Source organism: Sander vitreus, chromosome 16, assembly GCF_031162955.1.
Source record: "Sander vitreus isolate 19-12246 chromosome 16, sanVit1, whole genome shotgun sequence".
NCBI classification, from domain to species: domain Eukaryota; kingdom Metazoa; phylum Chordata; class Actinopteri; order Perciformes; family Percidae; genus Sander; species Sander vitreus.
Window position 1 is genome coordinate 11,417,848 of NC_135870.1, and position 26,878 is coordinate 11,444,725.

General features: G+C 40.2%; 1 protein-coding gene across 20 annotated transcripts; it reads left to right on the forward strand.

The window, feature by feature from the left end:
- Window positions 1–518: 518 nt before the first annotated feature.
- On the forward strand, window positions 519–26,811 carry add1 (adducin 1 (alpha)). Of its 20 annotated transcripts, XM_078270722.1 has the most exons (19): window positions 519–667; window positions 9,937–10,145; window positions 10,973–11,135; window positions 11,497–11,648; window positions 12,656–12,736; window positions 12,935–13,084; window positions 13,166–13,309; window positions 13,526–13,624; window positions 14,006–14,179; window positions 14,749–15,099; window positions 17,721–17,816; window positions 17,925–18,017; window positions 19,553–19,639; window positions 20,620–20,776; window positions 21,066–21,476; window positions 22,313–22,405; window positions 24,079–24,094; window positions 25,320–25,373; window positions 25,826–25,915. In XM_078270722.1, the coding sequence occupies exons 2-18, from the start codon at window positions 9,951–9,953 to the stop codon at window positions 25,369–25,371; spliced, it is 2,514 nt and encodes an 837-aa protein (XP_078126848.1). In that variant the 5' UTR covers window positions 519–667; window positions 9,937–9,950; the 3' UTR covers window positions 25,372–25,373; window positions 25,826–25,915. The 20 variants fall into 20 exon arrangements, with proteins under 20 accessions (XP_078126848.1, XP_078126849.1, XP_078126851.1 ...); XM_078270723.1 differs by lacking the exon at window positions 25,320–25,373 and having other exon boundaries at window positions 25,826–25,945; XM_078270725.1 differs by lacking the exons at window positions 24,079–24,094; window positions 25,320–25,373 and adding an exon at window positions 23,396–23,429 and having other exon boundaries at window positions 25,826–25,904.
- The last annotated feature ends 67 nt before the right edge of the window (window positions 26,812–26,878 follow it).

The following is a 26,878-nucleotide window of genomic DNA, read 5'->3' on the forward strand; positions in this document are numbered from 1 at the left end:
CGACATCTGAAGCAAGAGTCAAAAAGATTGGGATCTAGAAAGACCAGCAAGCAATCTTGTGTTATATTTCATTAATTGATCACATGTTTTAATGTGAAATCTTAATCTAAAAAAAATCTAATACATGTAGGCTAGTACAGTAAAGAGTAAAATATTTCCCTCTGAAATGTAGTGGAGTAAAAGTATAAATTAGAGTAGCATACAATGTGAATACTCAAGCAAAGTACAAATACATTACAATTGTACTAAGTAGGCCTACAGTACTTGAGTAAATGTAGGCCTACTTTGTTACTTTCGACCACTGACCACCAATAGGACAGGTATATCTTATCAGCTTCATGTGTTTAGCATTAGCAGTAAAATAAAAAAAACATGGATGTATTTATACCCAAAGCCCCTTTCTGTGGGGCGGGCAAAATGCTCGTGCTCCAACCACTTTCCCCGGAGCTGTCACGTGCCTCCGGATGTCCAATAGCGAGCCACAGATTAACCAGTTTGCCGCACCCAAGTAGGATGATGTTGGCTGGGCGGAGCGACACAGGGACGACGAGCGGAGAGATATAAACCCACTCTGAGATCATCAGGGTAGGGGATAAAGATAGTGAAACCCACCGTCTTGATTGCGCCGAGCACTGTTTATATATTTCATCACTTCATCAAAGAGTGGGTAAGCTCGGAACCAATCGATAATGTTTGCATTTCAGCGGTTGTCCGGTACAACATGATCCATGTGTGTGTTTTTTTAACGTTTGTTCCACAGTCTCGTTGTGTTCCAGTGTGGCGCTCTCTCACTGTTTTGCTAATATGTTGCTCGGTGCAGTCTGCAGAGAGGCGGCTGTGTACGTTTTCACATCGTAAAACGAGCATTTCTGCGTTTTAGTGTTATTAAATGAACGCGCCTGAGCTCAGACGGTTTCCTGCGTTGAACAACAGCCCAGGGGAACACACTTGTGCCTGGTATTTGTCGTTAGCCTGCTGCCCGAGCAGGCCTGTGGTTGCATTATTTTGCATTTCACATGCTCACAGTTACTTGAGCTATTTAATATGGGCTGCTCGGGTCGATGCGTTTCCTAATGTAGTGTGTGTCTCTGCACTGGGTAGGTCTGGTTCCAGTCTGGGCGTGTTTTGGAGCCGAAGGGTATCTAGTTGTGTCGTGATGGAGCAGTTTCCTGTTGTTCAGATGGCACCATGTCCTGCATAATAATGCATAATAAGCACAGTAATGTCTTGATTGAAAGCACATCACCTGTCATTTCACAGTACAAGAGGAAACGCTATGCCACATTGTATCAGATAAAGTACTTTATTAATCCCAATGGGACATTGTGTTGTTAAAATAGCCAAGTGACATGCATTAAACACAACATATAGAAACCCAAAAGTAACAACACCAAATATACAGTATACAATGACAGTGCATGGTAATACACTGTACATTAGTAGTGTAAAATGCAATAAAGTTAGGCTATATCATGATATTTATGCTTGCTTAAGTGTGTTAACACAAAATGTATCCTCCACAAGAAAAAAATCAAATGTTTGCCTCTTCAAACATCCTCCATGAATTTGCTGCATTTCTCGGTTTTATATATAATTGTTATTTAAGCTTCAAGTTTGGGGCAGATGGTCGGACAAAACAATGTCACCTTGGGCTTTGTGAACTTGCGATGACTGTTATTCACCAATTTTATGGCATTTTATGCACTTAAAGATTGATAGAGTAGTCGAAGATATAATTGATAAATAATGAAAATAATTGTTAGTTGCCGCGCTATCTAAGAATGAGTTGTAATTCTAGTAAGAGTGTCAGTTGGAGGTTTGACAGGCAATAATAACCTGAGATTTTGTAAAGGTTTCTGTGTGCCTTGTTGACAGTTAGCCATTTGTTTTTAGCCCCAAACTGGAGAACATAACCACTAAGCTGTTGCAGTGTCTGACTTCTTTGTAAAGTCCAGTGTAAAGTCCCTTCCCCCTCATACTGTATGAGGATTAGCAAACCCAAACTGCCTGATAAAATGTGTGAGTGTTAAGGGATGGTAACTCCCTGGATTTGGTAATTCTGTTAGAATGAGTGAAATTCCCAATGGAGGAAGCTTAGCTCTGTCAGTCTGGCTTAATGTTACCACCATCAACACACACTACTACACATATACATAGACACCCACTTTAGATACAGAGTGTTTGTTTTACTCCCACTCCCCACGCCCACACCCTTGACTGCAGTGCAGCTGAAAATGTGTTCCTCATTTCAAGTCCATTCTCTCTATTTCACTCTTTCCTTCCTTCCTCCCCATATGTGATCACTTAGCAGGATTTTTTTTTTTTTTTTAAGTTTGAGATGCGTACACAGTCACTTAAACTTGTATTCACACCACAGAGGCCACTAAAGATCGAGTCAATATAGGTGTCTATGTTTGGGTCAAATATTTAACCAGCAGAATGCTGCACAGATGCAAATTATGACAGTACATCCCACAGTGGGGCCTAAGGAAACTGTACAGGGAGGGGTGTGTTGTTTCAGAGAGCAATCTTCCACCACTCTGTCCCATATGACATGTGACAGCCAGATAAACACCGAGCCCCTGTACTCGCAGTCTTAACACAACACAGCGTCTGGCATGGCCTTGGTGGTCCGCAGCAGATAATACCTTTCCCATGAATATATTCCCAATACATGCAGTACATCTAAAAAAAAATCATGTCATTGGCTTTGTCTTGAGCTATTTACTTGTTTCTTAAATTAAACTTGGATGCATCGCTTGGCTCTAATCGATCTGATGATCATTCATTTAATGGTGGGGTGGAAAAGGTGACATACTTACCAAAGCAGAGGAAAATATGTCTCTTTTAGCTGCTAAAAGCTCCACTATGAGTTTGTCTATGTTCTCCAGCTAGTCTAATTTCATCTATCTGCTATTCAGTGCTGAGCAGGTAGAATGCAGTGTGTTTTCAGAGCTTTTTCACTGAAACGGCTTCCTGCTGCAGCCAAAACAACGCTATGATATCGGTGAGAGTAAACTAAAACAGGAAAGATGTGGTCGGACGGCTAAACAATGAGCTGAAAGTCACAATAAAGCTCCGTAAAACTGAGGTGGGCTGCAGATTCTGGGGATTAATTCTCTCTAGGTCCATACAAGTGACCCCCTTTTTACATTGTTATTTAATGGATTGCTATTATCACAGTATAAATTATAGCTGCTTTAAATGTTCAAAAGTTCCTCTTTTGCAGGAAGCACAAATACCTGGAATCTGCACCGTGTGATATAATTGCATAGTGGAAAATGGATAAAGACTTAATGTAATCTAGCGGGTGAGTGGATGACAATGAACTATAATCCTTTAGCAGTCCACCTGACTTAAAAGAGGAAACAAACTCCGGCACAGTGATTCATTTAAATGTTAAAATATCTCCAAAAAGACGATTATTAGGTGAAAAATAAGCTTTGGTTGTGCACGACTTTACTATAAATTATACAACTCGCATATTCCCCATTTCTCCTTTTGTCCCAGACAGGAAAGACAATTTGGCCAAAATTCCTCTGCTGCCATCTCAGTAGTTCCCTGTCTACTCTGTTTAGCTTAGTAAGAGCACATAGATGTATACCATGATTCATTAGAGATTCTAAAAAAAAAATGCAGCATGGTATATTTATAATGACAAAGATAATGGCACAAGTTGAAGCAGAGTATAACAAGTAATGTTGCAAGACTTTTTTTTTTTTTTTTTTTCCTTCAGTGATGTGGTTTGAGGAAAGAGGTCAGTAATATACACATTTATTGTTTCCTCCTCATGTACTGTATTTTAGTTTGTCTGCTGTTAGCTCATGTTTACATAACGCTGTGACTTCTATGTGCACGTCAGTTACTTTCTGGTGCACAAACCATACATGGGGCAGTGGTAAAATGACACCTAAGGCATTCCTACCAGTTTAGTAGTAGTTAGGGCCTGACACACACACTAAAGAGCAGTTGGTGGATTCTTCGTCCCCAGTAATGTCAGGCATCCAGCTCAGAGATATAAAGAACCTTGTCCGAGTGCTTCTCACGTCTGAAAACTGCTTGAAACACACACACACACACACACACACACACAAACTGTTACAGAAAGACCAGCAAGACTTTGAGGCCATCTTTTTTTCACACCATAATGATCTTTTCACTGCCGATGGCTTGATTGGCATACTTTTGGAACAAACTAAATGGATCTTTTTGCTTCAGATTGCTTTCTTTTTTCAAAGAGCTTAGTCATGCTGAAAAAATGTTTTTAAGTGCAAGCTTCCGTCTCTCAAAAAAGAATTATGATAAAATTGATATATGCACAATGTAGGCCTATACCCAGTGCATTAAAGTTGACAAAGCCAGCCACTGTGGGATAGCAGAGAGCCTGGTGCTTCTCTACATGTGCTATCTCTAGCTTTTCTTCCTTTCTCCTCTCCCATCATTTGCTATTAGCAGCCTCTGTGGAGAATGGAAACATCTGTATTTAGTGGTGTCATTGCAAGTTCAAAACATCAGTTTAATCAATCATCTAGATGGAATTCAGTTGCTTGTTTCATTTTCCTTTGCCATTGTGCACTGTTGTGGTTAGCAGCACATAAGTTATGGGTTTCGAAGTAAGAGGAGCTTTTTGCTGAGGAATTAGATTTTTCTATTACGTTTGAGCGATATGATGGTGCATATAGTAAAATGATATGTGTAAATGTGTCAACTATCAGACATCTCTTAATATTTTTGAGTTTATTCAGCCTTTGTGGGAAATGCTGCAAATCGATTAGCAGGAATGATTTCTGCATCAGTGAGTTGAGAAACCTTGATTTGTCAGGTATTTAATCAAAGTGTAGTTAACTTTATCTACAGTTTCTTAATTGATTCCCCAGAAATGTACTATGTCTAAATTAAGAGATTTAACTAGCAGTCTGTGGCCACCAAGCAGGCAGCACAATGAGCACATATAGTACATCTTTGTATAGTCTGCTCTTTCCTTTTGCTTACATTTATAGTGTTAGCGGGTCTAAAAAAAGTCAAATCCAAATGTCTCCTCGAATGTCTCAAAGACAGATGGCATATATTGTACTGTATGAATGTGATTCATCGTCACATTTTTCCTGTTGCTTGGAGACAAGAAAACCCTTGGATGTATCCAGCCCAAGGGTTTTCCACAGTGAAATGTAGGCAGAAATGGCAGCTTTTGATGTGCATAAGCTGTTATATTTTCCGTTTATCAGAGGTCCTCGGTAAACCGACAACTGTCAATATCTTAAAGTCCTAGCAGGCACTCTATAGCAGCGTCAAATTTGCTCTTACTCTAGTCAGAGATAAGAGACAGTCTGGCACTTGCCATCAGCCAGAGCTGGCCCATAGCAGGTCTTTCTATCCACAGCTTAAAAATAAAAAATCTGCAGGCTGGGGTTAACTCAGTCATGGTGTCTCTTATTTTTACTTCCTATAATTTAGGAAGCTAGCCTAATCTGTTAAAAAGGAAAGTACTCTGCGCTTCTGCAGACCACAACAATCCGGTGCAACCAAGGCAGGACAAAAACGGTATAAAGTAACAAAAAATAGCCGGTGCAACACAGATGTCTTTCAGATTACTTAAGGTGAAAAACAGTGACTAACGTTTCGATGTAGAGTTACATCTTCATTAGTCCTAGCCTAATCTGTGATTGCAATATGCAACTCTGTCTTTACATGGTCACCCCAAAACCAACTTTGTTTAAATAGTTTTTTTAAACAAATATTTTTATTTTTCTGCTTTTGGAGAAGCTCTTATGCCCCTTTTTTTTGTTCAAACCTGCAGGGCACAGAGTGCTGTCAGGCCAGACAATACAGTGCCAGGACCAGATAGTTATTGTCTGCATAGGGTGGTGCATGAGTTACATATTTAGACACACCCATGGTTCCACTCAATGAGTACAGGGTACTTTCCAATACAGATTTAATGGCTGTGGTTATGGAAGCCAGGGTGAGTCTGCCTTCAGGGAGATGGGCCATGACAAGATGCTCCATTTGTACCATTCCTGCATTTATTTATTTATTTATGTTATTATGCCTCTCTTAAAACTTTCTGGTTGTCATGACTTGTCCCATCGTGGTATGACACGGACTCGACCCTTCCCTGATGCACAATGACGGGTGCTTCTGAGTTTTAAGTTAATATCTTGATACTGAACAAGTGCATTTATAGAACTGTAAAATATCTTAGTCTCCCTGCACATCAGTCTCATTCCATGTGATATGAGTAAAAATCAGGTTATGAGATTGTTTGTAACCTTGAAACCTCATATTTTATTTTATTAATTAGTTCAATTCTCCAGAAAAATGTAGTGTTTGATTCCCGACTTAGTCTTAATCTAAAACAAATACTATTAAGTCAGTGTATGTTACATTTCTTGAGTCCCTGACATGTTTTGAATCTAACGTAAAATGAGTAGCACATTAGTTTGAAGGTGTGCGCCTTGTGACACTGACTGGCTTGCAGCATGATGTTGGCATACAGCTGTTACATAACGGCAATTTTTAAAAGCTGTCCCGTGTTTCCATGGTAATGTGTTTTGGTTTCCATAGCAATTGCACTCTTAACAGCAGTGGAGGCTAGCCGAGCCCCCCTGCACCTACATATCTGAGGAGAGATGAGAAGTGGGGGGGGGGTCTGGCGAGGCGGGGTGGTTGTGAGATGACCACATCGTGCATAGATGGTGAAAGCTTCCTGCATCTATGACCATTGTTATTGCTACATTGTCTAAGAAATGAGCAACCTAAGGATCTGGACATAATTTACACCACAGAAAAAGATGCTCTGGAGATGTTTATGTTGGAATGGTGTCTACTATTGCACAGCTGGATTCAGTTAACATTTGTGGGAGGGCAGAGTGCAGCGTGAAATTACTTCATTCAAAGAAATGCTCCGTGAGATGGCAGTGAAAGCGACCTGATTCAACTCCATTACTAATATTTGTGAATGCACAATACACCTGTATTCCCTTTTTATTCTCCTTGCTTTGTTTACTCTGACATGGAGGTCATTATACTGACACAGAGCAGAAAACCCAAGGAAATATGAAAGCCACAGAGAAGATTTCTGCATATCATCTGATATTCTCTTTGCTCCTGCTGCTCATCTTTTATCTTTCTCCGTCATGCAGTTTTAGTGATACTTATGGTTCATTCATCATGTATTTGCAGGCGTTAGCAGATTTTGTGGCTGTATGCACTGCAGTGTTGGACCGATGGCAGCCTCGAGACCATCCAAAGGATCCTATTACACAATTCCTGCAGTGCTTTAGTGCATAGAGAGTTGGGTCATTGTGAGCAAGATTAGCATTGATAACAAGCCTAAATTCTGGTTTTAGTGCTAACGGTAGATTTAGCACACATGAAGTATATTCTGCTCTCTAAACAAAAAATCAGCAGCACAAATGTCTCTATTTTTTTTTTTTTTCAGTTATCCCGTGGTCAGCAGACATGTTTGATTACCATCGTTGCCACTAGCAATAAACACCAACATGACCAACAGACAGCAAACACGCCAGAGTAAAGTGAATGAGATCAGACTAGCAGTCTAGAAGCATTTAGTCCATCTCCTGTAAACCCGGCTGACACGGGCCAGTCTTGGAAGGGCTGTAGACACTGCAGTGTTGTCATTAACCTAATAATAAAATCAATAATAAAGATACGTTATTATTGCCACGCAACGGTGTTGTGTGTAATTGTTTTGGTACTGCATGGTAGCTTAGTTCCAGTGCTGAAGAAAGAGAGAACATAACAAGCAAACAGGCACCAGTGATGATGAATTAACATCCTGGTACTTTAGTTTTGTTATAAACTGATATACAGCATAAATAAGATAGTTAAACCAGCCCGCTAAAAGGTAACTAGCCTAGCAAAGTAGTTGTTGCTACCATCTCAGCTTTTGACTCTAGTGGAATTAATGAGTTGGCATGGACTTTCTTCTTGTGAATTAATGAATTATGTGTATTAAAGGTAATTATTAACAAATGGTATAGTTGGAAATAATATATATATATATATATATATATATATATATATATATATATATATATACATTTTTTATTTTATAATACTGCGTTTTCACTTCATATTTCCATTTTACTGAAGGCAGAGTGCAGCTTTTAGGTCTTATCTGTGGTTCATGTCCGTTAAGTGTTGTTGTAAAATGATCAGTCTTAAAAAAACATGTTACACAGTTTACCCAGTCAGCTTTAAACCTTTTTATTTTTTTCTCTCTACAATGTTATGTTGTGATTATGTAATTTCCCCTCATTTAATGTGTTTATGAGGTGAAAATGGACCAAACATTGTTGGCCTAGAATTAGCCAAACCGGTTGAAAACACAAAAACCTTGATTGGAGCAGGTGACCTAAGATGTGTGAAAAGAATGTTGGGTTTGATGTGGAAAATCTCAGTACACCAATAAAAGTGGCCAGCCCTGCCAGCTCTCAGTGTGATACTGGATGCTTTGGGTTTGGTCTGCAGTCGTCATGGTTGTTCTGGCTTAACATTTTTATTGATGCCCAGCCGACTAATGGGCTGCATCAGTTTCTGCCAGAGCAACCCCATATTACCCATGCATGCTTGCACACACACACATTTCCCTGTGCTCATAACTGGGTCTGCGTCCTTTAGAGTCGGGGCTTGAGTAGTCTGTTCTGTGACAGACAGGCGGTGACTATTTATCCACACATACACCCAGCCAGCTGGATGGACATGGATCTATAGGAAATCTCTCTCCAATCTCTTTATGTCTCTTAAACCCCTCCCTGTTGTTGTCAGTTGGAGGGGACACATGGTAATATTTAAGATAAATGTTGGTTCTTGATTCTATGTATGTATGTATATGTATATATATATATATATATATATATATATATATATATATATATATATATATATATATATATATATATATATATATATATATATATATATATATATATATATATATATATATATACATACATACATACATACATACATACATACATACATATATATACACATACATACATACATACATACATACACGTATGCACAAATGTGTATATATATACAACATTTATTTAATAAAATAAAAAATTCCGGAGTGATAATTATTTGTCAAGCTGATTGCTACGATACCTTTTGGCTATATTTCCTTTGCCCAGCCTTGACAGTTGAGTGGTGTTGTGATTCCAGGAAACACATTGTGGAAATCAATGAAAAGCCATCTCAGCTGGGAAGAGTGTTCACATGATGGTGACAGGAAGTAGGGCAGAGTGTGGTCTGTGTGATTGATTTTCTGGTCTAATGACTGGCAATCCTTCCGTCAGCATCTTACTTCCTCCTACTTGATTTTTCCTTAATTAATTTATACCAAACATTTAAGGAAAAAAGTTTATAATTATATATAAAGTTTTTAAAACCCACACTAGGTGATTTATTAGTAGGTATTATTAGTCTGTTTTAATCCTAATTGATATGTTTTAGGGATAGACTGATTATTGTCCCTAGGCGATTATCGGGCCGTTTTTGGGTAGTTTGCAGATTATCTCTATCGATGTTTTATTTGCCTGATTACCGATAAAGTTAATTAAAAAGTGGCTACTTTGGCCCTGCTACAGCTCTGTGTCTGTCCATCTGCTTTGGTTTCACTCACCGCTGAGTCTGACCTTATGTCCCGCTGACAACACCGACTGTCTTTTACTGTGTATTATGTTGAAAATTTCTAATTTATTAAATAATTGCTTAAAGCATTTAAACAAAGTTTTGAGTTTGTAACATTCCAAAATCTTAATTTTGACTTAAAGATTTCCATTTTCAATGTAAATGCATATCGGTTCCAAATATCAGTTATCGGTTTCATTAACTAATAATAATCGGTATCTGTATCGGCCTTGAAAAAACAGTTCAAACATTATCTCTTATCACTCCCTCCTACAGGAGGCCAGCCCAGGATGAACGGCAACTCAGGTGCCGGCGTGGTGACGGCCCCCCCTCCCACCACAGCCCCACACAAGGAGCGGTACTTCGACCGGGTGGATGAGAGCAGCCCGGAGTACCAGAGGGAGAGAAACATGGCACCCGACCTGCGGCAGGACTTCAACATGATGGAGCAGAGGAAGAGGGTCTCCATGATACTACAGAGTCCGGTCAGTGGAGCAGACACATTAAACGTATTCAGATTCAGGAGCATACACTACATTTGCTCGACACTCACTACATTAACTGACAAAAATACTGTGGTCACACTGCCATTACCAGCATGGTAACATTTGAAAAGGCTCTTTTTAGTGTAAAGGCAGCAGCCTTCTCAACAGCACATGATGGATCCAGATTATTCCCCATCAACAGTGTGTGTGTGACCAGCTGAATACTTAGGACAGAGAACAGCACTGTGTACAGGCCTATTGTATGTGTGAGAAGCACGGATGTATCCAAGTCCTGAAAAAAAGAGCCCAGAGTGGTGCCTATATGAGGTTTTTACTTCGTTAGGCTCAGGTCAGTGTTTTCTCTGTATCTCAACCTTATGGACTGTGAATATGAATTGTATGCAAATTACACTCAGTTGCCTATTTATTAGTTTCCCTAGCTATATCTAATACAGTCTAATACAACAGTCCTGTTCAACTGTATTGCATAATACAAGAGAGGTGTTTCTGTTATGTCAGTGTGATGCAGTACAATTCAACAGCAACACGCACTGCATCCTCCAATCTGACCATAGTTGAATCAAAACCTCTTTAAAACAGTTGCAACAAAAACATAACCTTTGTGAAGGTAGGATTTTTTGCAGTTTGACTATTGGAAGTTGTTTGGCTGATGTGTGTACTTGTGTGGTTGCCTGCCCCTCTGCCAATATGGTGTGTCTGGCCTCTTAATCTCGAAAAAGCCTTCTGTGTTTGGTCATTGTGCCCCTATGTGTTTGGTTTTTTTGCCCTTACATTTTTGTTTTTGTGTCTTTGTTGATGACCGGCAGGCATTCTGCGATGAGCTGGAGACAATGATCCAGGATCAGCTGAAGAAGGGGAAGACGCCCACTAGCCTGTTGGCTCTGCAGCAGATCGCAGACTTCATGACCACCAGCATGCCTTCCATGTATCCCGCTGCACCTCAGGGAGGCATGGCGGCGCTCAACATGAGTAAGCAGAGAAGAGAAGGGAATGAGTGTGTGTGTGACTTTTTGACCTCAGCCCTGCTATGTCTGTGCTCACAATAAGGAATGCAGCATAAGCCAAAGTTAATTATTGGACAAAGAGTCCAGTTGGATTCAGACTCTATCTAATTGCTATTATCTGCAAATTAGATTATTTTCTTTCACGCTAGCAAGTAATCAGGAATAATATTTGCTGTGGAGTGGTAGTTCTTCATTCTTTAATCAGTTGTTATTTTTGTTCGGTACAGAGCACTATATTTGACCAATTTTTGTTTCTTTTTTTTCCTCACTATTGTTATCATTTGTCAGCCTCTTTCATGTAAGCGAACCCTGTCTTCTCCACTCAGGTTTGGGTATGGTGACTCCAGTGAATGATCTGCGTGGCTCAGACTCTATTTCCTATGACAAGGATGAGAAGTTGCTCCGCTGCAAGCTGGCTGCCTTTTATCGGCTCGCTGACTTGTTCGGCTGGTCCGAGCTCATCTACAACCACATCACAGTAAGATGGGATTCTTTCTTTATAATATAACTGAAAATGTTGACTGAATTTGTCATTCAGCAGTTAAGATATATTCACCTTAATCTTAATCTGTTCCACATAAAGAACTTGCCTGAAAATTATCACAGTTAAAAGTAAAAATCCAGTGATAGTTGTCTGTGCATTCATAGTAGGGATGCAAAAAAATAAATAAATTCTGATCCATAGCTGACCAATGTTAACCGATCATTAACTGTTACGACAAGCAGGCAACGAGTCTCTGTTCACCTGTCTGTGAAGCTCGGACCTGCGTTCCGCGTCCATGGACAGCTTTGGACTTATACCGGTCACGCAGCCACGTGGACATGGATGGATGTCTTGGACACAAGCAGCCACTTCCGTGGAACCGCTTGTGCGACTGACGCAAGTCTGCAGCTGTCGGCGGAACGTATGTCCGAGTCTGTTTCCACCGCATCCACCTGCGAGGTCGTAGCTGTGTGTCTGCTTGGCATACTCTATGTGGGACGGCCGATTTAACCCGCTAGTCCTCGTATAGTGGCGTGTGTAATGTAGCAATCCGCTGTGATCGTCGTCCAACAGAGGGCCACGAAATAGCAGAGAGAGAGCTTAAAATTTGCAATAGCGACTTAAAGTGGCAACCATTAAGATTTTAGTTCTCGTTGATTTAGAAATTCTATTAGAGTGAAAACAATGGAATTGTGCTGAGAGTTTAACAGTCTGTAGCATATAAATAGAATATTTCTCATTCTAGATCTGGAGTCTTGTTGATACATGAGCTTCAATTCAGCATTTTTTTTTTAATGGTGCCATTTTGCCAAAATGTAAACAAATATAGGCTCAAATTCAACAAATATTGGCCAAATTGTACATGTTCAATGCTATGTGGGTATATGATCTGAATTGTAGGTTTATAATATATGTGTGTGTGTGTGTGTGTGTGTGTGAGAAAGTGAAAGGAACATTAAAGTAACACTATGATCTAATGTGACTGTCAACTGGTCCTTTAGGTCAGGGTGAACTCAGACCAGGAGCGCTTCCTAATTATCCCTTTTGGGCTCCTGTACAGTGAAGTCACCGCTTCCAGTCTGGTGAGAATCTGTGCTGATCTCTTATTAGAACTGCATGTCTTGTCTTATGGTTTCTTTCTACTTTTCTATCAGTGATATCTGTGAGCATTGGTGTACTTCTCTTGTGATTAAAATATGTTGTAATAAGTGAGATTCTTAAGTCATTCAACTTAAACCTATTGTTTTGAGTAACCTCTTGTTGTCTGCCCTTCTGTCCAGGTGAAGATAAACCTTCAAGGTGAGATAGTTGACCGGGGAAGCACCAATCTCGGGGTCAACCAGGCCGGCTTCACTCTCCACTCTGCCATCTACGCTGCACGGCCCGATGTCAAGTGTATTGTACATATACACACATCTGCGGGTGGTGCGGTAAGGAACAGCACATACAAATGAATATACCCGATATAAACACAGAGTCTGATGTCATTTGTTGCATCTGTTTGATTGCAGGTGTCCGCCATGAAATGCGGCCTGTTGCCCATCTCGCCTGAGGCACTGTCCCTGGGTGAGGTGGCCTATCATGACTACCAAGGCATACTGGTGGATGAGGAAGAAAGTACCCTCATACAGAGGAACATTGGGCCTAACAGCAAGGTAACAGCAGAGTGTATGTCTGTATGTGAAAATAACAAACAAGATCAATATTGCTTCCGCAGCAGCTGTGCAAATGTCAATTTGAAATGTAATAGTTTTATTGGGAAAAACCTGCTAAATTCAATTTATTATATTATTTTATCTATTTATTACTTCTGTAACACATGAGAATGTGCTTTTCTTTGCCTTTTTTTTTTTTTCTCTCCTCTCTCCCAGGTGCTCATTCTAAGGAACCATGGCTTGGTGTCTGTAGGTGAAACAGTGGAGGAAGCTTTCTATTACATCCACAATCTGGTCACTGCCTGTGAGATCCAGGTAGGAGGCACGCTGAACTCTGTAAAGGAAATATGAAATCTCACTTGGAAATTGCATGTAGTGCATGGACATTTATTTATGTCAAAAGTATTATCACTTTGCTTTTATTGTGATATGATGTATAGAACCATTTTGTTTTCATTTCGGTTGTTGTATTTGGCACCATATGTTTGTCTGCATTTTTCATAACAATTGTCTTTGTCCCTTGTCTCTCCACATTTTTATGTGTTCATCTTTCTTCATCTTGATGTCTGTATGCGTGTTTGTGTGTGTGTGTGTGTGTGTGTGTGTGTGTGTGTGTCATGTCCACATTTTATTTTCCTTCTGTATTCTGGATCTGTCTGTGGTTTGTCTTTCGGTATCCCTCCCAATTTCTTTCAGGTGCGAACACTGGCCAGCGCTGGAGGGCCAGATAATCTGGTGTTGCTGGACCCAACGAAATACAAGTCCCGCCCACGGGTCCCGGAGCCAGCCGTCGACGGGCCTTCTACACACCCCAAGTGGCTAGTCGGGGAGCAGGAGTTTGAGGCTCTCATGAGAATGCTCGACAACTTGGTAAGTACAAAGAGAAGGGGGAAATGTTTGCTGTGGAGTGGTAGTTCTTCATTCTTTGAACACTTTTTTTTAAATTTAATTTTAATTTCTTTTTTTATTTTGGATAAACTGTCCCCTTTTTTTTTTATTTCTGGAACCCTGGCTACTGGATGAATTACTACCCACTTCTCCACTCTCTCCGAGTGTAGGCTTTAAAGCAACACTGTAGGTTTTCCTATACACCGACTACATGGACAATATTGGATAGTGGTAAAACTGACTCAGTAATGTCAGTTACACAGCAATCTATCTAAAGTTTGCTAACATTAGCTAGCATTAGCCACCCTAAGCTACTGGTCATACCAGACCAGAATGTATTGATTTGAACAACGCCGTGTTCTATTGCCGATAAAGTAATGTTTTGTTTAAGAGAAGAATGTATTATTTCTTCTTTTAAAACATAGTCATAGTTGCATAGTGTTTACTTAAAAGTAGCTACTTAAAAAGTACTTTAAACATTGATATACAGTGTATACGGTGTATTAATGATTTGTTAACCCCTGTTTTATGTTTGTCTTCCTGTTTCACAGGGCTACAGGACGGGCTACCCTTATCGCTGCCCAGCATTGCGAGACAAAGCTAAAAAGCACAGTGAAGTGGAGATCGCTCCCTCCACCCACGGTGGTTACTCATACGGGGAGGACAGTGACTCAGGTGCTCGCTCCCCAATGAAACAGAGCTTCCAGCGCGGCCAGCGTGACAAGACCCGCTGGCTTAATGCCGGCGGCCGGCCTGACGAGCCCTGCGAGGATGGGCCCGACGGCAGCAGCCCCAAGTCGAAGCCTAAGGTGTGGACGAACATAACACACGATCACGTCAAACCCTTGCTGCAGTCTCTCTCGTCTGGTGTCTGCGTGCCAAGCTGTATAACCAACTGCTTGGTCTGTGCCTACCTTATTGTTCATAGTAAAGATTTTACAGCTACCTTGTTGGTGGAAATGGGCAGGTGGTCGGCATCCTTAGGTTCTGGGGACAGTGAGGAGTAGAAGTATAGTTCAAAGCTGAAACTGTTGTAAGTGCTAGGCTGAAAATGGAAGTTGGTATAATCCTGCTTTTCACTACTTTTGGGCTTTTTAGGCTCACTCACTGTAATTTCAGATGTCCTATTAACCCACCTTTCAATGCAGTTAACTCTGCTCTGTTAATTACTTGGTAGCATAGCTGTGGAGATTTGTTGCTCAGTTTTCCCTTCTGGTCTCCTAATGCTTCATGATGCCGGGCCAGCTGCCCAAAGCATGCCCCACTGCATGTGTAGTAGTGAAATGCATTGTTGGTGTTGCTGTTTTTCCCAGAGGAGCGAGCAGCAGGGGTGTGGCATGAGTCCTCAAGTGTGCAGGTGAATGTGGCAAGACTCAGTGACGTTGCTGCTAACCACACTTTTGCTCACCGCCCCGCAGTACACACACTTAGTTTTGTCTTTGCATGTTGAAGTTGTCCTCTGTTAACTTTGTTGCTCAAACACGATTCAGCGAAAAAGGACAAAGAAAATGCAACTACAGTGAGTTTTGAGGCTATATTGTTGAGCGTATTAATAAGATTTACATTGCCCGTATAAATGAGGGAAGTGGTGGCATGTCTCTGATAATCTTTTACTAGAATAACAACAGATACATTATAAACATCTGATAAGAAAAAATAATTGGTATAAGAAAAAAAAAGCCAAATTTTGCTTTGCCAAAGGGGTTATGCAGCCTGCTTTTCTAATTTTATTTTTCCTCAAACACCTTAAAGTGCTCCCAGTTGTAGTTTTCTGTTTCCTCCTTATTTTATTTATTTATTTTTTTTTTCTGGTTTCATTTTATTCTGAAAATTGTATTTCAACCCCTCAAGGCCTGCATGAAAAAAAAAAAAAGCCATAAAATTTGACCTGACTTTTGAATCAATTATCTCCTGTTGGGAAAGTAGGAAATGTTGTGTTGTGAGACTCTTTCTCAGTGAGTATATCACTTTTACATGTTCATCTCATACTCAACCCAACCCAGCTACTTCCATCCAGAAACCTTCCCTCATCTAGCCCCTGGTTTGGCAGCTAACCAGCCAAGCTTAAAGTAAACACAGGAATAGTCATGAGCTTACGCTTTCCACCGCCAATTACATGCCTAGTTTAAAAAGGTTAAACAAAGTATTTTGCATGAAAGCTGAAGATTTGATGTGTATATTCACCCGCTGCTCATTCAGTTTGGTGCAAGAAATGGGTGCAAACTTTATTTTTTTCCCTCCAATCATGCTGAGCATTACCAGGTTTACAAAAACATTGTGAAAAGTAGGTGGGGTATTTTTTTGTTTTTAATTTTTTTTTTCACATTTAAAAGGAAAATGTCAAGACACTAAAAGGTTTCATGCTCTGCAGGAACGCTACACTCTTGTCTTAGTTTGCAGCGTTGTGGCTTTTCTTTTGTCCCAACGTGTGCGAGTGTCCTCGGGTGTGTTTCTCTCTTATCTCTGTCGTCCTTGTTGTTGTGTATCAGCCTGGGAAATGACTATGGTGATGCCAGCTCACCCCTCACTGCCACTCTCGCTTCGTAAGCCAGCCTCATCATCTGTCACCCACCCAGCCATCCATCCCTCTTGCCACCCCCCTCCTCACTTCTCCCTCCCTGACCCCTTTTACCTTTTCTTCTCATTCTGTGATGTTTTCAGTTGATCTTCAGTGTGCTCCTTCTGTTTGTTTTCTTAATCTAATAGCACATCAATGATGATGACAAATGGGTTTTCAGTAGTACAAGTACACTGTTAGGCTTTAGTCATTTCATTTTTAACTGTCGCCATGCGTGAGGTCTCAGTCATCAGTTTCTGACTGAGCATCAGCGACACTGTTCACTTCAGAATTATTAATCCAAAAACGGCATCTAACCATAGGGAGGATTTTTAAAACTGTATTTCCTCTCTGTGTGGGCTCCTAAAATCTGTCGTATGTCAAGCTTTTACTTCTCAGCAGCTTAAAAAAAAAAATCATGAACCACAACTCTTATTGTACACTTCAAGCTGCCTCTTGCAGGTTCATCTGCGAGTTTCTGGTGTGTTAGCATTGACTTTTCTGGATGAATGAGAATAATTCCAGAATACTTGATAAAGTCCTTCATTTTTTATGACATTTAAGCTTAATGACAGTAAAAACAGTTTCTCAGTCAAATTTGGATCTGTCATGTGTCAGGACAGCTCTAGTGCTCTTCATTTTAGATCATTAAGTCACTGCACCACATTACTTGGAAAATACAATCTAATATGGGTTAAGTGAGCATCAGAGAGGTAATGTTGTAAAACAATCCTTCACTAAATTCATAGAAGTATAAATTTATCTCATCATCATTGGTTCACTTTTTACATTTAAACCCTTTTACAGCCATCCAACTTTGTCCATTTCAGTTCAGCATGATTCATGTATTGTGAAGCCTGCATAGTATTTTGTATATCTATTTTTGTGCCTGGGTTTCATGTCATTCAGTGTATCTGGTTTTAGTTGTTTTTTAAAAAAAACAAACATTTTATGTGGTGTTTACAGTGGACAAAGGAAGACGGCCTCCGCCAGTCTGCCGCAGCCAATCAGTTCATCCCAATGAACACCAACCCAAAGGAAGTCCTGGAAATGAGGAATAAGGTATCACGTTTGTCTCCTTTTTAGTGCAACAAAGACCATCTGAGACTCCTGAGGCACATGGATGCACGATAAGTTTATCATTCTTTTTATGACTTCAAATGTTTGTAGATCCGGGAGCAAAACCTGCAGGACATAACAACAGCAGGGCCCCAGTCTCAGGTTCTGTGTGCCAGCACCATGGTGGAACGCTCCTTCACCCAGGTCAGTCTTTGAACTCGGCACATACAAACCTCGCTGCTACAGCAATCCTGACCTGGAGATGAATATGTGTCTCATACTGATAATATACTTGAGAGTTTGTGCAGTTTGGTCACTTTTATGCAGTTTAAATAATAATGCTAATATATTCTGTCCAGGTCTGGAGTCACCCCCTAAACCAAAATGCTGCAAATAGTGAATAGTGTGGGTGAAGTTGTCCTTAGCTTTAATAAAAAACAGTGACCTCAGTTCCTGAAGGAGTCACTTCACTGCTAATAACAGAGCAAAACATATCCTCCATGTTTTGACCCAGAGAATGGGGTGACTTTGTAACTGTCACATTATTCTTTGACCACAGAGATTGTCAATCTGGCAGGTGAGTTGTGTTTGGGAGAGGTAACCTCACTCTGCTCTCCAAAACTCCCAGCTCAGGTTGTGGCCATATCCATATATTGTTTTTGTTTTCTCTCCATTTCCTTTTTTATATTTTATTCTTTTACTTTTCTTTCTGGTAGTACAGAGTTGAGGCCGTTATCTGTCTCAGCACTTTCAGACTGGTCATTTTGAACTCTTGCATTGTTCAACTAGATCCCCACTGCAGTCCAATATAGTTTTATTTCTGTGCATGCACTCTTTATCCTATTTCGACATGTGAAAATGGAAAGTGGCTTAAAATTTGACTTACGAGTTCAGTTTGCATGGTTTGCCCTCCCTTCGCTGGGCAGCTCAATTCTTCCACTTCCTGGACATTTAACCCAAACACCATGAGCAGCAGGACATGAAACAGAGCTGCTAATTATTTTAAAGTGCACATTAACCAAGTTTTAGGGCTACCTAAAACTTATCCCAGCATGTCCGTAGTAAGACCAAAGGAGGCCTTGGTGTACTGTTATTTTGTTAGATTAGATACTGTATAGAGCACCCCCCCCCCCCCGCCGTGTGGATCGTTTGTCTTTACAATGCATGATCTCGGCTATTTGTGCCATCACTGCTATGCTTTTCACAGCCCCACATCACTTTCCAGAACCATCTCGCTTTGCATTTCCAATGCTTGTTAATGTCTCTATGGTATATGTGTATGCAGAGGTGGAAAGTAACTAATGAAAGGGGAATAGAAAACAATTAACCCTACTCTTTACCAAGATTTCACACATTCTTCTTTTTAATGAAGAAAAAATGCAACTACTTTTTAAAAAGGCAGACTTACAGAGCTTTATAACCAAGAGGATGTTTTCACTTTATGCCTCTTTTTTGAAAGGTAATTAATCTCTCCAAACTTTACATTTGGGAGACTTAAGTGTGTATTCTTATTGAAATGGTCATGGTCAGGTTGACAAATTGGATCGCTGTTACCCAAAGTAGTAGCCTTACTTTCATATTAGTATTTGTACTTGTAGCGAGATACCGAAGTACACTTTCCACCTGTGTGTGCGTGTGCGCGCGCACATTCGTGCCTGCCTGCCAGACTGCCGATTTGAATGTGCTGGTGTTTAAGAGTTGGGTTGTGCTCCCTCCCCTCACTGGGTTTACTATTGCAGGACGCCCCTCTGTCTGACTGTACAGACACTATTGATGGCCTCGATGTGTCCGAGGGGTCCTATAGTCCTGCTAAATCAATTAGAAAGGTACTTACTGCTCCAGTCACAAATATATTCTCACCTGTACTTCACATCATCCTCCAGTCATTCCTCTGAGTCTGCAGGTAGACACTTGATATCTGGGCTTATATAGATGAAGTGAATAATAGTGCTAGAATGAGGCCATTTTCTCTCTTATGCTTGTATGGTGACCTAGTCTTTCCAACATGTTTATGAACTCTAGAGCCTGAGAACTTTGGATACAGTTACATTTAAGGTTTTGTTTTTTGTGGCAGCTAGGATTCTTGAAAGGTTGTGTATCTTTGCTGTCATGAGTCTGTCTGCAGGAGAGATTTTCACCTTGTTTCAAAATGTATTGTTGAAGTGGGCAATAAAGAGGGCAGGTATTATATCCAGTGATGGTGGTGTTTGCTTCAGGTAGGAATTAAAAAAAAGTCCTTGAATAAATCTAAAGTTTTTGGTTTAAAGAACACTTTTGTTGTAAGTTTACTGCAGCTATGCTTTTTCTGCTTCACCTTTTGACTATTTCTTGTGTGCCTGGTGATGTAGTATTGGCTTGAACTTTTTCTCAAATCTGTCCGTGCTTGGCTTTTATGCATCAGTGTTGCTGTATAAAATGAAACAGGAAAAATGTTGCTTATTTCTAATATAATAAGAAGTAGCCTGTTGTTATTTTACATCATAACGTGTGGATTTTGAAATGGTGTAACTTCATTTATGGCTGATACTACTGCTCACGCTGCATCACAGTTATGTGTGTTAACGGCCTCTGATCTGATAATCCAGTTCAATGAGAATTTCTGCACCCTACAGCTAGTTTCTTTTAAAAAAAAATATATATATATATATATATATATATATATATATATATATATATATATATATATATATATATATATATATATATATATATATATATATATATATATATATATATAAAAAAAATCCTTCTGTGTAACCTGCAGTGACCGTTACCTCTTTCTACCTTCCTTCTGTATGTCCTGAAGGGGGAGCTAGTGACTGCATCCAAAGCCATCATCGAGAAGGAGTACCAACCCAAGGTTATCGTCAGCAAGCAGGGTCCCAACCCCTTCACCAAACTCACCGACCAGGAGCTGGAGGAGTACCGCAAGGAGGTGGAGCAGAAACAGAAAGGGCCTGAAGGTAAAACTGACGAGTGGAGATGATGAAATGTATCTAAGTATAATGTGAAGGAAAAAATATATACTTTCTATCCTCTACCATGGTATTGTGTGTGTATGTATGTGTGTGTATATATATATATATATATATATATATATATATATATATATATATATATATATATATATATATATATATATATATATATATATATATATATATATATATATATATATTAAAAAAACATGCTGATGATAAAATTTGATTTTTAAAGGATATATGCAATAAAAGAATATTTACCTTCCTGCAGAATCACTTTATTTCTCCATACACACTCATACACATGACACAGTGCAGGGACGAGACGATAGTAGGGAGGGATCAGCCTCCAGCGTACCCTACCCTGAGCCTGAAACGCTACCGAGGGGTCGAGCCTCCGTCTCTACACCTCTGCAGTCTGCCACTGAGTCACCCAGCTTAGAGATAGCCCCACCTCCAACTGCCACACCGGCCTCTGAGCTGGGCTCTTCCTCCATCGTCCTCTCCAGTGGGGCTGAGCCCGCTCAGGGCGGCACAGACTCTGCAGACGACGTTTTTTCGACAGCAGAAGAGGTTTTTTCAGCTCCAGATTCCCCACACAAGGAGTTCCACTGTGCCGTGGTGCGAGCCCTCAGCAAGGAGCCGTCGGTGGTAGAGGCAGCTAAGGCAGAGCAGGCTCCAGGTACAGCAGATGATGCGGAATCGTGCCTAAAATCCGGCCTTCCGCTTCCCTCCTCCCCTGCTCAGCCCTGGTCCGTCTCGCACACTGCTGCACTAGGAGTGTGGATATCCCTGCCTGGTGTGTCCTCCTTTTTCTTGGGGTTTGGAGTCTGCTGCCATTGTTTTACCAAGCATCCTCCCTACCCACAGTTCAATCTTCGAAGCCTTTGCTTGATTATTCCCCACCCCATCCCCTCTCTCTGATGCCTCAGAGGCATCAGAGTTCTGGCAGATCAGATAGCTTTCTGCAGTTTGATTGGACGAGGAGCTGAGTAGAGATGATGCGAGGAGCTAAAAGCAAGCTCATTCTAAAATTTGAAACCATCCCCCTCACTTTGAGGGCGCCCTCTTCGCAAGTCTAAAAGTGCTTTTGCATTGGAGTGTTATGCTAACCTTTTTTGAGGAAGCTGTGTTTGAGCTCAGTAATCCAATCAGAGCATCCCATGTGTGGACACAATTGTGTCCTCCTTCTCTTCCTGCTAACATGTCCTGGATATGTCTCTGTTGGTGTCTACTCTCCCTCCTGTACCTCTGACTGATTTCCAATCAAAATGAACGGTAGTTTTGGTTTAGCTCTTCGGGATAAGTTAAGGTTGATTTTTACTGGTATTGTTTAAAAAGCGTTTGCAGTGTTCTCCTTCCTCCTTGGTTTGGTTTGGTTCTTTGTGTTGTCCTCTTTTATTTGTGTTGCAGTGTTGTTGGTGTTGACCTTTTTTAAGATTCTTTGAATGTTCAATCAAAATTAAATTATTATGTGAACAGTTTCTGACGGTTTAATTTCTGCTGATCTTCATTTAGACCAGGAGCAGCTTGAAGAGCCTGAGGAGGCAGAGCCCAAAAGTCAGAAACCCACCACCACTCCACCCAGCACCCCCATCAGAGCAGAGGAAGGTAGGTTGTTCTGACATACTTGACACTCCTAGTGCGGCCTGGTTCAGCATGGGTTTCTCCAGTCCTCTTGCTGGGTTTTGGGGCTTTTCTAGGGTCTACAGAGGGAAAGCGGAGGCTTCTGCCCGTCTAACTGCCTGCCTGTCTTGGGGTCTGTTCATGTTGTGGTCTTTATTAATAATAATACTACTACAGGTGCTGTGCTGTGTTTACTGTAATAACAGGCCAAGAGGTTTTGATTATTTAATCAGGTGTGTGCTATAAGAAATGGGAAATGACAGGCTTTCAGATGTAATGTCAATTAAATAGTTTGAGAAGACATATTCTACATACATCAGCAGGGTTGGGTATCCAATACCGGTGCTAAAACGATACTTTTAAAATGGTGCCGACATATCAGTGACATATTGAATAGAAAAGACAAGATTTATTTGTCAAATTTAGCATTTATTGATGGCCCTGTGCAGACGTCACACTCTATTATTATTATTTTTTTTTTTATTATTATTATTTTTTTATGTTTATTTTTCTCCCTCTTGGTCTTTATTACTATTGGATTACACCTATGTGAACAGTATCCTCAATGATGATGATACAAGAACGGGCTCTAAGAGTTCTTCATTTATAAAGTAATTGGCATTATTCCAGTCATACACCTCAAGTTTTCCCTTTTTAAATGAGCTACAGTTCGCATGAGGGAGGAAGGTAATGAATAGCTTTGATCGCAGGTGTAATCTAATACCTGAAATGTTGTTATATAACAAATGTCTCAATGTACCTTTGCCCCTTCACTTCCATTCTCCATCTTTCTGGAGTCTACTAAGAATGGTTCCCAACCATTCTTTTTAAGATTTTCTTCTGCCGTTTTTTATTTCTCTATTTCACTTTTTTTTTTTTATTTCTTTTTGTTTAACACTGTGCCTGTGGTTTGATCTGCATAGACATTTGTTTCTACTTGTTCTTTTTCTTCTTTGTGGCTGCGATTACAATCAGGAGATGGAAATACAAAAGAGTACCTGTTGCCATAGTAAGTACGTACTGTTCCAACTCCTTACCACCCTCCTAAATCACCCGTCACCCTCCATTCCTGTTTTTGATCATGTACCCTTTTTTTCTTTGCATGGCTTCACTAGTAGAGCTGTTCTGTGGTCTGAACTAACCCTTATTCTGGGGTTTGAGACTGTTCAGTCGGTTTTAACTCCAAACTCCTCTGAATCTCTTTCTTGGGGTTGATGGGGGTTATTTCAGAGCTCCTCCCTTTTTGTTTTGTTTCCAGTTTTCAAAAAAAAATTTAAGAAAAATGACTGACAAGAAATGGTTCTTTATTCATTTCCCTTACAATCTTTATTTCAGGTGTGATCCTTAGATCTGTAATATGCATTAAAGTCCCATTTACTGGACTGATAGTGACCAGTAACTAGTGATAGTGGTCCAAACTAAAGTGGAGGATGTTCCTGAAGTAAATCTCATAGCTCACCAAAACCTTTTTTATGTTGGATAACTTCTCTTTTCCTCCTGCCAATGAGTCACTGTCTAATTAACCAACCTCTCTTGCACATGTGCACATTTTATCAATGTTATATGACACTGTATATTTGTGTTCCATGGGGGGGGCAGGCGGGCGGGGAAATCGGGTAATGTTTTGAAAATGTGATGAATGTTTGTTTGTCTTCCAGACGAGTCCTTTACCAGGTACATCAGTGCTTTATTTGGGAGTGGCTTTCCAACCAGACTCACTGCTGTCGGCTTTGCTGAGACTCTCTGTTGGTTTAGCTTGAAAGGATGGTTGAGGTCCAATGCTTTTGGCTGTGTGGTGTTTAGTCTCCATTTTATCTGGCTGTGTGTTCAGCCCCATCTCCGTTCTGCCAGAATAGAGAGATGTAAAATGAAGACTGCTGTGGGGACTAGTTGGGTTTTTCTCAGGTCTTAACAAAGGGGGTTTTCTCGCTCTTCTCTGTGGCATGTGAGCATTATTAAAAATAAACAAAGCTATAGTTGTGTTGCACCTGGCTGCACTGTGTCAGCTTGTATCTGAGCTTCAAGCTGTGGTTTGGATGCTGTTTGGGCCATTAATCCTGGAAGGTCTGCTGGAGCAGAGCTTCTTGATCCAGCACTTGTTGTTTCTTGACTCTTTTTAGCTGGGAGTATTTAAGTTGTGTATATAAGGATGACGCAGGCTTTTCTACTAACTATCTGGTGATGGTGCATGGACACTGATGTTTGCAGATTTTTAAGATGAACTAATTATTTTTAAGTTTAGCTAGCCAGCCATTTTTATTAGCCCTGTGCATTTGATCGTGTCTTCTGACTTTTTAATGTCAAGTTGACTCAAATGAAAATATTGAATATTTGCTAAACAGTCTTAAATGTGCATTTTGCTCAAGCTAACATGCCCCATGGTGTTGCAAGGCTGCTTAGCCCTAGTATTAAAGTATAGTATGATAAGGAAACTCTAATAGACTGTTAACATAACCCTCTTCAGAAGCTTACTATAACATACCTGGACAAACACAAAGGCTAGATTAATTTATATATTTAAAAAAAACAAAATCAGTATTAACAAATTGATGTATCCTTCCAAGAATAATTTACAGATTACTATACTTCATTGTGATCAATGTAAACGGACGTACAAACTCTTCTTGTACTCTTTTATTAAGAACAAAGGGAACATCTCTAGTTAGTCATACTCCCAGCAAGTGGATTAGATTGCAGTCAAATGATTATTCAAGGCCTAATTTTAACTTATTTCACCTGAGGGCTGTGCCAGTTCTACAGTAATATAACTTGTTCCCCTCCCCTGACTTTTTATGTAACTTCACTTGTGTGGTCATGTTATTAAAAACTTTGGGGACAAAAAAAAAAAATACAATATTTTCTGTGTTGTAGAAATTGATTTTTGCTTGTTTGTACACAGGGTGCAAATGAGCCAGGGAACTGCACTCATTAAGATTTCCCTCATTAAATGAAGGTAAATCAGAAAAATGCTGTGTAGCAGCTTGGGATAGTGATTCAATGAGAGATGAGTTTCTGTTTTGTAATGTACGAGAGAGAGAGTGCATCTTGGTTTGGCTTTTGATCGGAGGAAAGGTATCTGTTCAGGTCTATTATTTTTATTAGTTTGTGGGAATGTTGCCTTTGGAAGTGTTAGACTTTTTTTATAATTTCGATTGCTTAAAGTCGGTATCCTCTTGAACTGATTTTATCAATCATCATAGATGGATAAACTAAAGAGCCAAGTTGTGTGGACTTGTGCAGTAACGAGTGAATGCTTTTTTTTTAAAGTAGAAAATCATGTGGATTTAACAGCTTATTCAGCGGTCGATATGTAGTAGCCTCAGTGGTGTGTAAGCTCAGCAGCACAGATCCATCAGTTTGTCCTGAGGTCAATAACACTCTCCTCCCCCCCCTCCCCCCCATTAGAGTCCCTGCAAGAACAAACCTATAAGGATGAGAGTGACGCCGCCACCCTGAGACAGACCCTTCCAGATTTAACACCTGATGACCCCTCCGATGCCCCAGCACTTCCTGCAGAAGACTGCCCCTCTGCCCCTGCCACAGCAGACGCAGCTGAGGTGGAGGAGCCTGCGGACGCTGGCGACCAGGAGGGAGAAGAGTCTCCCAGCAAATCACCCTCCAAAAAGAAAAAGAAGTTCCGCACCCCTTCCTTCTTAAAGAAGAACAAAAAAAAGACAGAGTCCTAAATTAGAGAATGTTGGATCGGTCCTCAAGTCTAGCCTCTGCCTCTTTTCATTTTCGCTTCTTGTCTGCTATCAATGCACCCTGCGAGCAAGCCACAGTAACACACAGTTAAGCTTTTTTTTGTTGTTTTGATATTATTTGTCGCTGGCTTATTAACCTATTTTTCCTCGTTAGTGTGTGCCAATTTTGTATACAATGTAAAAATGATTGATTGCACAAAGGTTTTTAATTATTAGAGGCTTTTTAGTTGTAAGTGATGCATTCTGTGTAGTCCACTCCATCTGGCCTTTGATGCATGTCTATTACTACAGGCCCACACTTAATTAGGGTTTGAGGGTGAGATTTTAGGGTTTTATCGCCCTCATTTATTTTTAAAGAGTATTACTAAACTGTTGTAACCACTAGAATGTATTGGGATTGTATCAAAAATATGTCAAAAGTGTCTTTCAAAAACAGTGAATGCAGAAAGAGAAGCTTATACTCTCTCATTTAACTGGTGGTCAATTTGGACAGTGAGAACTACAAACTGCATAGTGCTAATTTTACCCTCTGAAGCTGTGCGCCCATGTAAGTACATGTTGGCGGGCCAGGAAAACAGTTATAGATATTTTCAGGTAATTAATGATGGAAAATGCAGTCATACAAAGTCAATATTAATGTTTCCGTAATCAAGTGTTTTCATTAAATCATCCACAAGCTAAATCCCATTTGGCCGTTTGACACTTATTTTTTTATTTTTTAAACTCAATCTTCTACCCACACAAGCATTAAACA

Excerpts from the sequence above, each read along its gene's own strand:
- add1 (XM_078270715.1), top strand. The coding sequence starts at position 9,951 with ATGAACGGCAACTCAGGTGCCGGCGTGGTGACGGCCCCCCCTCCCACC. Across the intron at positions 11,136-11,496 it reads CATGGCGGCGCTCAACATGA|GTTTGGGTATGGTGACTCCA; the intron begins GTAAGCAGAGAA and ends TTCTCCACTCAG. Across the intron at positions 13,085-13,165 it reads ACACATCTGCGGGTGGTGCG|GTGTCCGCCATGAAATGCGG; the intron begins GTAAGGAACAGC and ends GTTTGATTGCAG.